General features: G+C 40.1%; 1 protein-coding gene across 1 annotated transcript; it reads right to left on the bottom strand.

The window, feature by feature from the left end:
- Nucleotides 1–299: 299 nt before the first annotated feature.
- On the bottom strand, nt 300–12,880 carry LOC111871503 (ornithine decarboxylase antizyme 1; the record flags this gene model as incomplete). Its single annotated transcript, XM_033754282.1, has 4 exons — nt 300–2,226; nt 8,519–8,604; nt 10,236–10,399; nt 12,737–12,880. Coding segments are annotated over 4 exons (510 nt in total), but the record flags the coding sequence as incomplete, so codon positions are not given.
- Nucleotides 12,881–13,489: the final 609 nt, after the last annotated feature.

Here is a 13,489-nt window from a genome sequence, read left to right on the forward strand (position 1 = left end):
AACAAATGGCTCAATGGGTTTAGGACACTGTGGACCAGAATATGGGTACTACAAACGCATCAACAATGTTTTTTTGTTTGTGACCTTCTGGGTTATGACACCACACAGAAACAAAGACTGCATCCATCTTTGTGTGTCCTCAAGATGGAGGCAACAGGTTCCTCCAAAACATTAGTAATTCTTTTTGTCTTAAACCAGAACCCCACAATCTACAATTGTTATTGTAGGTGCTTTATTTATTTATTTTTGGATGCACAAAGTCTGGTTATTTTGTGGAAAAAAAAAAAACAAACAAAAAACACATCAATTTCCATTCTTTATATTTCATGTACTGCATTTTACATGTTTTAAATGAATATGCACAAGGTGATTGTTCAAATTTGTTTAAAATCCTATTGTACCGAAGTGGTGCCTTTCTCAAATTTCTGTATTGCTTTTCAAAGCGTATGGTCCTCTTGTGTATGTTGCATTTTTTTTCTTCACAAAAATAAACATCTTATTGGGTGTTTCTGTAATGCATGACTCTGATATTGCTTTGCTCTTCGAAGATAAACTATTTCAACCACTGACAATTCATTCAACTAGCCATTTTGACTCACTTTTTCCTCTTATATAATTCAAGACTGGAATAGAATGCACTCACTTAAAAAAACTGGAATGGAGCCTTTGTAACTAAGTTATTACCACTGAACAAGTTTAGGAATACAGTTACTATCACTAATTTTTTTCATTTGTAAACATTTTAAACATTTTTTTAAACATTCATTTTCATGAATGAGTTTTTTGTTTTTAAGTGTGTAATCAATCAGCATTTAAAGGCAGAGGTTGGCAAATTATCTAAAAATCAACCATATAAGGACTAAATATATCTGTTACATACAAAATTTCCAATTTAAAAAAAAACCCCTAAATTATTAAATCTAATTTCCAATACTATCACTTCCATTCCTGTAAGTCATCAATCACTGTAAACAGTACGAATTATATTCCTGCTTCCAGCATAACAGTACATATGAAATCCTTATTGTGCCACAAAGTTGTATTTTAGAGTTATTTGCAAACCTTTTTATCAGACATGGGAAAACATGTTTAAACCACTTTACCATTTAGGAGAAATTGCAATTAGATGCACAGTTACTCTACTTAATGGAAACAGTTCATCTTGCCACTTTTAACACTTGCTGTGATGGGAGAACTTAAGGGAAATACAAGATAACATAGTTCTTAACACAAAATGACAATCAAGAACTTATCCTATGCATGATTATAATGAATACATAGATAATATTTAAAAAGGATGAAAAAACTTTAACATGCAGAAAATGTAAACCCTTACATGAGAACATTTCAGTATATTTAAATAAATATAGGCTTATGCACCTAGGTTATTGTGTTGACCTTTACCACACACCATACTGCCCACTTCAGCAAGTCTGTCTTCCTAATATTACAGCCACATGCATACTCTTTAAGTACTAATAAACAAAAAGTGGACACAATCTCTCAGTACCACATCACTAGTATTTTATTTGGAACAATGAACATATTAATTACCGAACAATATCTTTTAAAAGGGAGGAACCTATTTTCATGTATAGAGAATAAAACAGATAGGAAAAGGTGTAATCCCTACCATAAAATTTACATTATCATCTTGCATGAATCATACATATTAAAACGCGACAGCGTTCGCTGAATCTGTGTCAACATCCTTTACAAGAACATGTATAAATATTGTGTAGGCTTATCAATACAACTACAATTTTTAAAACCAACATACTTACCTGATGACCAGAAATCAAAAGGATGTGCAAAGATCAAACATCTCCTACTAAAGTATGAGCAAAACTCTTATTTATAAGATCTAAACCTCACCCATTACACAAACAATGCTTATATGAAATATAATGAGGCAATACTACAGTAGCATAAATTCATACTGAGTTGAGAACTAACAATTTCACTGTTTGGTGATGAAACACACAACAAATTCTTTGAAGTCAATATTTGCACATAAAACTCTGTTCCTGGTTAAAAGTGGCAAGAGAAGGATCAATCCATCATTTGGCACGACATCTGAGAAGGTTCGTCTGTCGAGACTGATGCTTGGCTACTCAATGGAATACACCATGTACAGGTTGCAAGCATCTGTGTTACTTGGGATCAGCTGGTGGCCTGGTGGCAATGTTGCAAAGCCCAAGAACATGAATGTCCGCACCAGCAGTGCTGCAAAAAATATTTCAATACTTAGTATTATGGGTCCATATAAACGTGTCACTAAACGACTACTGTTTGAGGGTTATTCTGACACTTTCAGTACCCAGACTATGCAACATCAGATGGTAGGATAGGAGACAGATAACTAACTGGAAAGGATTTGGGAGGAAGTGCTTGTTGCCTACCTGAAGCACTATATAGGTATCTGCATGAAGGGGTTGCTAGAAGACCATCTTATAACACTGCTGCCAAATATGTATGTGTGTAAGGGTTGGGCCATAAAATCCAGCCCTCCCACCGCAACCTTCAATGATCTATTGTGCTTCCCCTTTGGATTAACCCTTATTAATCCTACACTTCGAATTAAATGTAGGACTTTAATTAGGGGGACAATATTAAAATGGTTCTTGGAGATATGGGATGGGGTAGGATGGTATCGACTGGATTGATCTGGCTCAGGATAGGCACCAGTGGAGGGCTCTTGTAAACATGGTAACGAACCTTCAGGATCCATAAAATGCTGGGAATTTCTAGAGTAGCTCCACAATTGGTGGCTTCTCAACAAGGGCTCAGTTCCGAGAGTGACTGAGTACAGGATACCACTCACATCTTTACAAAAATTCACAATTGGTGTTTCATTTGAAGTCACAGTTGAAACTGAATATAGACTACAACCAAAAATGGACAAATTACTTTACTGCCATTAATGTTCAATTTCTCAGCAATTTGTGTCACCTCAAACGATTTCTAACTTGTCTGCCCTTGCAATAGCTCAAGCGGTTAGTCGCAATAGCTCAAGCGGTTAGTCGCTGGGTTCCCACTGCAGCAGTCCAGGTTCAATCCCAGGTCTAGTCAAGTGGGATTTGTGGTGGACAAAGTGGCGCTGGGGCAGGTTTTCTCTGAGTACTTCGGTTTCCCCTGCCAATCTTCATTCCACCGAATGCTCCACAATCACTAACATCTGGGGCTGGTACAATAGGCCAGAAGTGGCCGCAGTACAAGGGACTTAGTCCCACCCCACTAGCATTAAAAAAAATTACATATGTGCTACAGAATGGTTACGATAAATACATTATTTTTAATTTGATTTGTTTCATTCTGGTCCGTCACACTAACTAGTTATTTTAATGTATTGGAATAGCCACTGTAGTTGTAAAAACTTTGGATTTTGCACCCAACTGCATATTATTTATATTGTATGTATATATTTTAACTTTTAGAACATGTACCATAATAGTGGCTTCTAACTGTACTGATGTAAAGGTGTCCCTCTGAAGACCAAAACATAAAGGGCATGAATAACTGATTTAAAAAAAAAATCTTAACCAGTAACACTGGACAGAACTACATGGTGCAATCTGAAAGTTCCCGAAATATATTANAAACATGGTAACGAACCTTCAGGATCCATAAAATGCTGGGAATTTCTAGAGTAGCTCCACAATTGGTGGCTTCTCAACAAGGGCTCAGTTCCGAGAGTGACTGAGTACAGGATACCACTCACATCTTTACAAAAATTCACAATTGGTGTTTCATTTGAAGTCACAGTTGAAACTGAATATAGACTACAACCAAAAATGGACAAATTACTTTACTGCCATTAATGTTCAATTTCTCAGCAATTTGTGTCACCTCAAACGATTTCTAACTTGTCTGCCCTTGCAATAGCTCAAGCGGTTAGTCGCTGGGTTCCCACTGCAGCAGTCCAGGTTCAATCCCAGGTCTAGTCAAGTGGGATTTGTGGTGGACAAAGTGGCGCTGGGGCAGGTTTTCTCTGAGTACTTCGGTTTCCCCTGCCAATCTTCATTCCACCGAATGCTCCACAATCACTAACATCTGGGGCTGGTACAATAGGCCAGAAGTGGCCGCAGTACAAGGGACTTAGTCCCACCCCACTAGCATTAAAAAAAATTACATATGTGCTACAGAATGGTTACGATAAATACATTATTTTTAATTTGATTTGTTTCATTCTGGTCCGTCACACTAACTAGTTATTTTAATGTATTGGAATAGCCACTGTAGTTGTAAAAACTTTGGATTTTGCACCCAACTGCATATTATTTATATTGTATGTATATATTTTAACTTTTAGAACATGTACCATAATAGTGGCTTCTAACTGTACTGATGTAAAGGTGTCCCTCTGAAGACCAAAACATAAAGGGCATGAATAACTGATTTAAAAAAAAAATCTTAACCAGTAACACTGGACAGAACTACATGGTGCAATCTGAAAGTTCCCGAAATATATTAATAAAAACGATTACGTCTTACCTGGATCTTAGTCTGCACCATCACCTTCAAAGTAGTCCCCTTGGGAGCGCATACACCGATCCCAGCGTCTCTCCCACTTTCCAAATGCATCCTGGAAGTCTTTCTTTGTTAGGGTGTTTAGTACCGTCTGCGTTTCCGCCAGAATTTCCTCAACTGTATAAAATCTTCGCCCCTTCAACTTGATTTTCATCTTGGGGAAGAGAAAGAAGTCGCATGGAGCTAAGGCTGGCGAGTACGGTGGGTTGGGAACAACTGCCATCTTGTTTTTAGCCAAAAATTCCTGCACAGTGTAAGCCATGTGCAGTTGTGCATTGTCATGGTGGAGTACCCAGTCCTTCGTGCACCACTTCTCTGGAAGTTTTCTCCTCATGTTCTCCCTCAAACGCCTTAGAACATCGCGACAGAACTCTTTATTGACTGTCTCTCCAGAAGGGACGAACTCCTTATGAACAATCCCGTCAATATCAAAAAACAGATCAATGTGGACTTAATGTTGCTCTTGATTTGACGAGCTTTTATTTGGCCGAGGTGAAGAAGGGCCCTTCCATTGCGACAATTGCTGCTTACTTTCAGGGTCGTAGCCATAAACCCAACTTTCGCCACCAGTGACAACCTTCGAAAGAAAGTTTGGATCCTCTTGAAGCTGTTGCTGAAGTTCCCTGCAGGCTTCCTGGTGATGCTGCTTCTGTTCATTTTGCAGCAGTCGTGGCACAAATTTTGCCGCAGTCCTCCTCATGTTCAGTTCCTCTGACAAAATTCGTTGACATCTACCATAACTTAATCCCAAGGTGTTACAGAGGTCTTGGATGGTCAGTCTACGATCTTGCAGAATCAGATCCCTAACTTTCGTGACATTTTCTGGTGTTTTGCCCTTTGATGGCCGTCCCGAACGGTCATCATCATCAGTCAATGTTCGACCATTTTTTTGAAACCATTATAACAGTTGTAAGTTTGTGTCTGGTGTAAACTGTTGTCACCAAAAGCTTTTTTCAACACTTGGTGCGTTTCTGCAGCAATTTTCCCAAGTTTAAAACAAAACTTTATACAGACACACTGCTCTCTCTGATCAGCCATCGCAAAACCACAAACTCACGGAAACACAACAATGGAAATACGTTCACCAGCAATAAACCCAATCACTCAACTCAACACCGCTTGCCACACTGATTCAAGAAAGGTGTGTGGGGAGACCCCTAGCGGTATTTTGAGGTACTCATAACCATTCGCGCGCAAAATTCAAATTTCGGGACCTTTTGGATTGCACCATGTATTTAACTTTTTCATAACATTATTTTTACATTCTCTTGTGCTAGAACAAGTCTTGAAAACCATGTTGGTCGACAAGTTTGTTTAAAAATGCAAATGTAATACCAACAAGAACAAATTCACACTGAATCATATGACAGCTAGCTAATGTTAAGAATTTGTATTTTGTTAAGATACACTGAAAACCTTAACTCTATTGGCAGACTAAAATAAGCACAAAATGTGTTTGTTAAACAGAAATGTTAAATGTAATAACTGACCTACATATTGCATGACATTTTGCTAAGTGAGTGGTATGACCGTAACAAGAGCATTTTCTGCATGCGCTTCCTTGTCTTTTTCAGTTTGTACTGCCACTTCCATTGATGATTACAGAAATGAAGTACTGACGAGGAGTAAGCATAACAAATTTGCAACAGCTCCACTTTTTTCTTTGTCTTACAGAGAATCCTTTAAGACCTGTCACTCTCGTGGGAGTCACCAACCATGTGGAGGAGTGAGGTACATTTTCACAAGGGCAATACAGCAATTAAAATGAGAATGTCTGAATTTTTACACACCAAACTATGAAACAATATATCTGAAGATATATATATATATATAGAGAGAGAGAGAGAGAGCAAAACTGGCACACTATATATATGAAATCTGTAGAGGACAAGGCAAACCTTCAATGCTCCAGTATCCTTAAAAAAATTAATGGGAAAATTAAGTGTAATGATATGTACGAGTTAACAGGTGTCCACTAAAAACGGAAATTGTAACACGCTGAACATGGCTATTTGGTTTCATCATACAGTGAAAGCTGTCATATCAGGCACTTCTGGGACCCAACACTTCCCAGATATTGTCATACCTAATATATATCTTAGTGTGCCTAGTAACCTGATGTACAGAGCAGCCTCCGTAGTCTAGAGGTAACGTTCCCACCTCATGACTCATAGTATGTGGGTTCAAATACCCGGCGGAGGTCGTCAAATTTTTAAGGGCAGAAAAATTCAGGGAACAAGTCCTCCGGGAGGGACTTTAAGCCGTGGGTCCCGTGTCGTAGCTTTACGGCACGTAAAAGAACCTCATATATCCAAAGGAGGTCACTGAGCCAAATTACGGACGTTTCCCGCCCAACAGCAGTCTCTAATACCTCTGGTAGATGGGGGAAGCATTATAGATACCACTCAGCTAGTAGAGCCGGTCTCGCTGGCTGCGCGGGACTGATGGTAAGCACCAGTACCGGTAGGATATAGAGACTGGTAGAATATCATAGAGGGAAGCACAATGGACCAAGACAGGTCTAAGTGCATGGGGAAACCCACCCTCTCCAATAACTAACTAACTAACTAACTAACTAACTAACTAACTAACTAACTAACCTGATGTACAGACTTAAGCACTTTTTCATTTGATACACTGTCATGTGTTCCCTCCTACACTTTCTATTTCTCACTCTTTAGCCTACATTCCTTATTTTGAAAAATTAAGAGGATGCATACAACATCACCTTACTGTGTCCCCCTAACTTTTTGGGTTTCTATGCGATCCGTGTCATATCAAAAGGAAAGCAACCAATTAGTTCTTTCCAGAACCTCTTGTAATCATCATATTCTTCTTTTAGTCACTTTCCGGCTATCAGAGTCTTCCATATCATCCAGTGTCGGATACTGCAGCTTTCAATGTTATCTATATTCCAATAATTATAACTCAATTAACTTACAAAATATTAAATCAATACTTGCTTAACATGATTATGTGTGCTAATGACTTGTTTAAAATGGAATACTATTGTGACATGGATGGTGCAGCGGGAACTGAGGGTCGCATGGGCTCTGCGGTCTCGCAAGTGACGTCACCCCCCCCACTCCTTCCATCAGTGCGCTGTGCTCCATAAACACCCCCTCCCCCACGATGGCGTGGCAGGGGAGTGGCTGTATCAGGCGGCCATTGCCGCAGTGACGTAATATCACTTCCCACAGTGATGTAACAAGGGATACCACGGTTACTACACAGCAGTAAACAACTCTCGAGAGCATTGCTAGGCAATCGATAAACACGACATTAAGCAACAGTGGTACCTATCACATAACTGTTTTCTGTGTTGTCCGTGCCGAGGCTAAATAGGGAGCAGTGAACACTATTCAGTAGTGAGGACTGAGCGAGTTACTAGTGAGTAACAATTAACCAGTCAGTTGCAATCTAGCAGTCGATGAGTCGAGTTGTATCTAGTGCATTGCACTAACTACAGGAGAAGTATTTGTGATCCTGCCGATGGCAGCAGTTGTAAAACTGTGAACTGTATAAGTGTGACAGCGAGTGTTCAATAAATTCGCTATGCCAGACAAAGCGTGAAGTTACTTGTCGCATGCAATATACCCAACACATGAGAAGCTATCGGGAGTGTGTGATACAGTGACACTGGTATAGCTCCCGTATTGTACTGTGAATAGGTGAAGACTAGTGAAGATAGAGTGAACAGATTATTGTGTAGGGTTTATAAATTGTGTAAACCCACAACTGTTTTACAATTAATTGTAGTTACAATTTGTAGGTTGTTAAATAAACCAATTAACAATCCAAACGGCGTCTGTAGAGACAAAACATGTTACAATATGATAACATTAAAAAGTTAATATAGGGTATTAGAGATGCCATCAATACCTTGTTGTGTTGTTCACTTTTATAAAATAGACAAGAGAGACATGAAAACTACAAAAATTTATATTCCTACTGTAATACTCCATTTATGATGTAAAATAAAACGTACCTCTGTCATTGCGATCTTTTTTGAAGCACACTATGATATGGGTGCACCTGAGCACTTCCTCTGCATATTCCAACAAGGACAAAAACCTGCCAACAAACAGTTCCATCCATATTAATCACTCTTGTATATACACACATCTCAAATTCATGGATAGCAGTATACAGAGTGGCTCAAAAGTCAGTTAACCTTTGTAATAACAGGATGGTATATTTACACCTGCCAGTCAGTTTGCAGAACTGTATCACAGCATTGTGAGTTGTGCACTAAACCCGGAGGATCTCATCAAGGTAAAGCTGTCTCTGTGCTTAATTAATTAAGCACTATGCCATGAAGACAAATGAGGGAGTGGAGGTATTGCGCCACAATTCGTGACCTCGGCTTCACAACCTGGTCACTTCATCCCTGATACCCATTTGATAGGAGGCTGTGGAGCAGATAAAAATCTTATCCCTACTGGGAATCAAACTCTAGCCATCCAGCCCGTAGTCTGTCCCTATACAGACTGAGCTATTCCCACTCCTTGGAGGATTTAATTTGAAAGAATTTTTGTAAATTCAGCAAGTAATGAAGAAATTCCCAACATACTTTAGCATACATTTTACTAACCAGTTAACAGGCTTTTGGGTCACTCTGTACTTAGTTTGGTTCAGTCTTGTTTTCCCCACATAATATCTCCCTTCAATAAAGAGTCAATTTCCACTTTTCCATACCAATTATGCTAATGTTCATGCAAGATCTGAGGTCCTCATGATGGTGTATTTTCACACTGTGGTTTTCTGTGGTGTTAAGCTGTGCAGTCTGGTAGATGGTGACCACTGTTTCAGACGAATCTGCCTCTATCTTCGGGATAGAAACTCTTCTTACCCTAACAGTGGCAGCAGGTTTGTCCAAAACAGTGGTCACCATCTACCAGACTATGTGACATCATATCTCAGAATATTGCAGTATTAATGCCATGTCAAATTCCCCCAATTTAAAAATACCCTCTCTTTAGTGTTTCATACAGAATTGTGACAGTCGCCAAAGTATCTACAACGTTTATTTAGGTGCGTGTTAAATGTGTGAGTTCTTACTCCAACTGGAGCCTTATCAATGTTATGAGTAGATCAGGGGGGTATATATATAAAAGTAAACTGAAAAAAAAAGGGGGCAAAAAGAGAAATTACTTAACAGAACAAAGAACCTGTTCCCACCTTAACAGAGAAGAGTATCGACCTGTATATCTTTCAAGAGCTAAATTTCTTTGATTTTTCTAGCCAAGTCCAACATGTACTCAATTCAGTTTCATGGTAATGAACAGTTTAAACGCACACAAAAGGGCACAATAGTGTCAACAAATGTATTTACAGTACCTGACAATGGGTATAAAATCTAGGTTACTGGTTGAAAAAGGGGCATTATCAAGGAAGATTACTTATAGCATTTCTGAGCATTACAGCACACAAAAGGTCAATTAAATGCAAGTAATGCCATTACACACTCACTAAGCACTGAATAATTAACGGTTTGTTGCATGAGCAAACCATGTTCAATAACTTCCAGTACTAAAGAAACAATATTTTGGGAATCAGTATTTCTCTCTCTCTCTCTCACACACACACACACGCACACGCACACGCGCGCGCGCACGCACACACACACACACAGAGCACTGACATTCATTATCAAACAGTCTACTTTAATTTCTCTTCTAGCTTAATTTCAGATCCAAACTCACCCTTCCTTGGAGCCCTCAGGCAGAAGACATGATGGCACCTGGATGTACAGTCGGTGCTGCCATAATACAGTCTCCCAAGACACCTCAGTGTTCTCGGTCAGTCGAAGCAGAAATGTCAAACGTAGAGATGGCTGCTGCCCAGCTGCTTCCAATAACTCCTTCTCCTGTAAGTACAGACACAGTGCTTGATAATCTCACAGTCTAACTTACTCCTTCTCATCATCACAACAACAACATTATTGTCATCGCTGCAGTCATCGTCATTGTCATCATGGTTTGGACCTTCTAATGTTCTGTTCCTTTGTAGTAGTGTTTCTCCACCGATGGGCCACGGTCTGGTACCAGGCCCTCATCTTATGAAAAAAGAATTTACCAGGCCATGGTCTCACAAAGGCTGACAACCACTTCTCTATAACATAGGTTGATCCTTCCAGCATAACTTAAGGCATGCAGTGGATAATTCACCGATATCGAAAATATCACCTGCCCTCATATACATGGATACAGCTTTCATCACACCTGTTCTACTACTAACTAGCAATGATGCCTCATACAATTCTAGCTTGCTAAGCTAAAGCTATCCCTGTTACAGGCCATGGAGGCCCATAGAGTTGTGAGACGTTGAGGCTCCCAAATTATCTAGATAATCGGGCTCACAGGTGGCAGTGAGGTTGTCAGCCTTACACGCCGGCAACCCTTTACCCCCCCCCCAGAAGATTACTGGTACTCATTTCTGTTAGAGGCTGAGTCAACCCCAGGGCCATAGTGCAGATGGAACGATTAGGTGAACTGAAATAAAAAACAGCTCATTGGGACTTGAACCCGCGACCTTCCAGCTTGTAGCATAGTGTCTCAACCAACTACACTACCGCATCATACAAATCTGTTGTACTTAAAAAGAAAGTGTGCCTGTGTCATGCAAGGCCTGTTCCACCCATTTCCATGACTTCAGTACCGAGAGAGAGAAAAATAGGTGACTGAAACTGAACCAATCTCTGTGATCACGCACAGCGTTCAGAAGTTTCACTGAAGGTTACTTTGCCATGTAGTCTGACATATGTTTATCCAATACATCTACCATACTACATGACATAATGGCTGAGAAGACTTTGCAGTCACTGTCATGGGAATCAAGTCATCTGTTTCACTGGTATCACTTCATGCAGAAAACTTATAAAACACAGTCCCTTCTAAATACTTCATTTTGTTCACATTTCCAAAACTATGAGTTACCATCCAAAAATTTCAGGGCCTTACACTAGCGTTGCTCCTGCCCCAAGATTACATTTCTGACTGGTATTCATTTTGTTCACATTTCCAAAATTATGAGTTACCATCCAAAAATTTCAGGGCCTTACACTAGCGTTGCTCCTGCCCCAAGATTACATTTCTGACTGGTATTGCTGATAGTAGATCTGGGCACCAGAAATACAATTTAACCTACATTAAATTTGTGCTGTGGATCTATACACCCACTCCCCATACACCATCATGGCATAGTGCTTAATTAGTTAAGCATTAACTTTTACTTTTTTTAAATTTGTGCACAGTGATCTGTTACATCAAAGGTGAATTTAAAACCTATATCTGGAGACTACTTCTGTCCCTAAAAGGTAAAGGCCATGAAGGCATATGGGGGAGTGGATGTACAGATCCAAATTTTCTTGACCTCGACACTGGCTGGAGGTGAGTGGTCAGCTTCATGCCCCTGCCACTGTACCCTTCAAAAGAACCCCCCCCCCCAATAGGAGGTTGGGTTGACTGCAGAGCTAGTCTGCACGACTTGGAGAAGAGAAAATTCTTGCCACCGGGACTCGAACTCAGACTCCTCGGTAGTCCAGCCCGTAGCCAGCTGCTATACCAACTACACTATCCCGGCTCCTCTTCTGTCCCTACCATCAGCATTAATGGTAGCCATTATCAGGATAGTGAAACATGGTGACTTGATGTTGGGCCCATCCCAGCTGAATGAAACATTGTGTGCTGACAATGGACCCAGCTGAATGAAATGTGATGAACGTACCTTAATGTTAACTTTAAAAGGGTTAATTGAACGCCTCTGTGGTCAGAGTTCCTGGCTACCAGATTTTCTTAGTATTAGTGGGTCTGGAACGGGGTCCACTCAGCCTGATGAGGTTAACTGAGGAGCTATTTCAAGGAAAGACCGGCTTCGGTCTAGAAAACCGAGGTTAATGGCCGTGGGGATCCGTTGTGCTGACCATACAACACCCTCTATCCGCTAAAGTTGGCATTAACTTCGCCGACAAGCGGCGGTCGCTCGGTCGATATAGTCCGCTTGCGGACTACAGGCCACGGAGTTTGTTTCTAAAGGGTCAATTAACCTTGAACTTGTACATTGCTGTAATGTTCTAAAGATGGAAACAGAAGTGTCAGATGTGGAATTTGGGGCATGACTACAGTGAATGTCTAAACCACTTTTATTGCATCCTGAATGAGGGCTCGGCATGTAGAAGCATGAAAGATATAAACACCATACGTACAGTAACAATTTTGTTGTAGTTTTGCGGTTGGCTCACAGAGAGCTCCTTTGGTTTCCCCACGCCGCTGCCCTCTGTGCAGACTGGAGACACACTAAACGCGGCATGGGGGACATCAGGACCACCACTGAGGCCCTGCCCCCAGCGTTATACAGTACTGAGGACATGCCTCACTCTGTTCACTGCAACAAAAACACAACTACTTTAATGTATACATCTATATAAGGATGGGAAAGCAAATCCTTGTACGAGGACAGCCTCTTCATAATGTTTCATGTTAAAATGATGCTGAATACTGTATTATTACTAAATTACTGGCAATATTTATACTGAAAACAGAAATAAATAGGGTGTGTTATAAAGTCTATTATATTATACCTAATTAATTCTAGCCAGTGTTCTTGCATAGCTTCATTAAACACAAGACCTATTCACAAAGCTAAACATGGTAATACCGTGAGTAATAGTCCATTCCTAGGCAACAGCTCAGTCAACACGATCCCGCGAAGACACAAACTTGGTAAACAATCCGTTGCTGGGATATTGAAGCACGTTTTCCGCAAATACGGTGTTCTCGACGTGTTTTCTGTGCGTGGGACAACGAAGGTCGTTTGCAGTCAGTGCATATAATCTCGTGTAACCTTCGATATGAGGATCACATGGAGACTGCACATAAAATGACTGTAGCCAAGGTTTTCAAAACATTTATTAAAATCTACTCTCTATTCAAAAGTGAGCGTTGAAGCGCTAATATAC

The sequence above is a fragment of the Cryptotermes secundus genome, unplaced genomic scaffold (genome assembly GCF_002891405.2).
Source record: "Cryptotermes secundus unplaced genomic scaffold, Csec_1.0 scaffold585, whole genome shotgun sequence".
NCBI lineage: Eukaryota > Metazoa > Arthropoda > Insecta > Blattodea > Kalotermitidae > Cryptotermes > Cryptotermes secundus.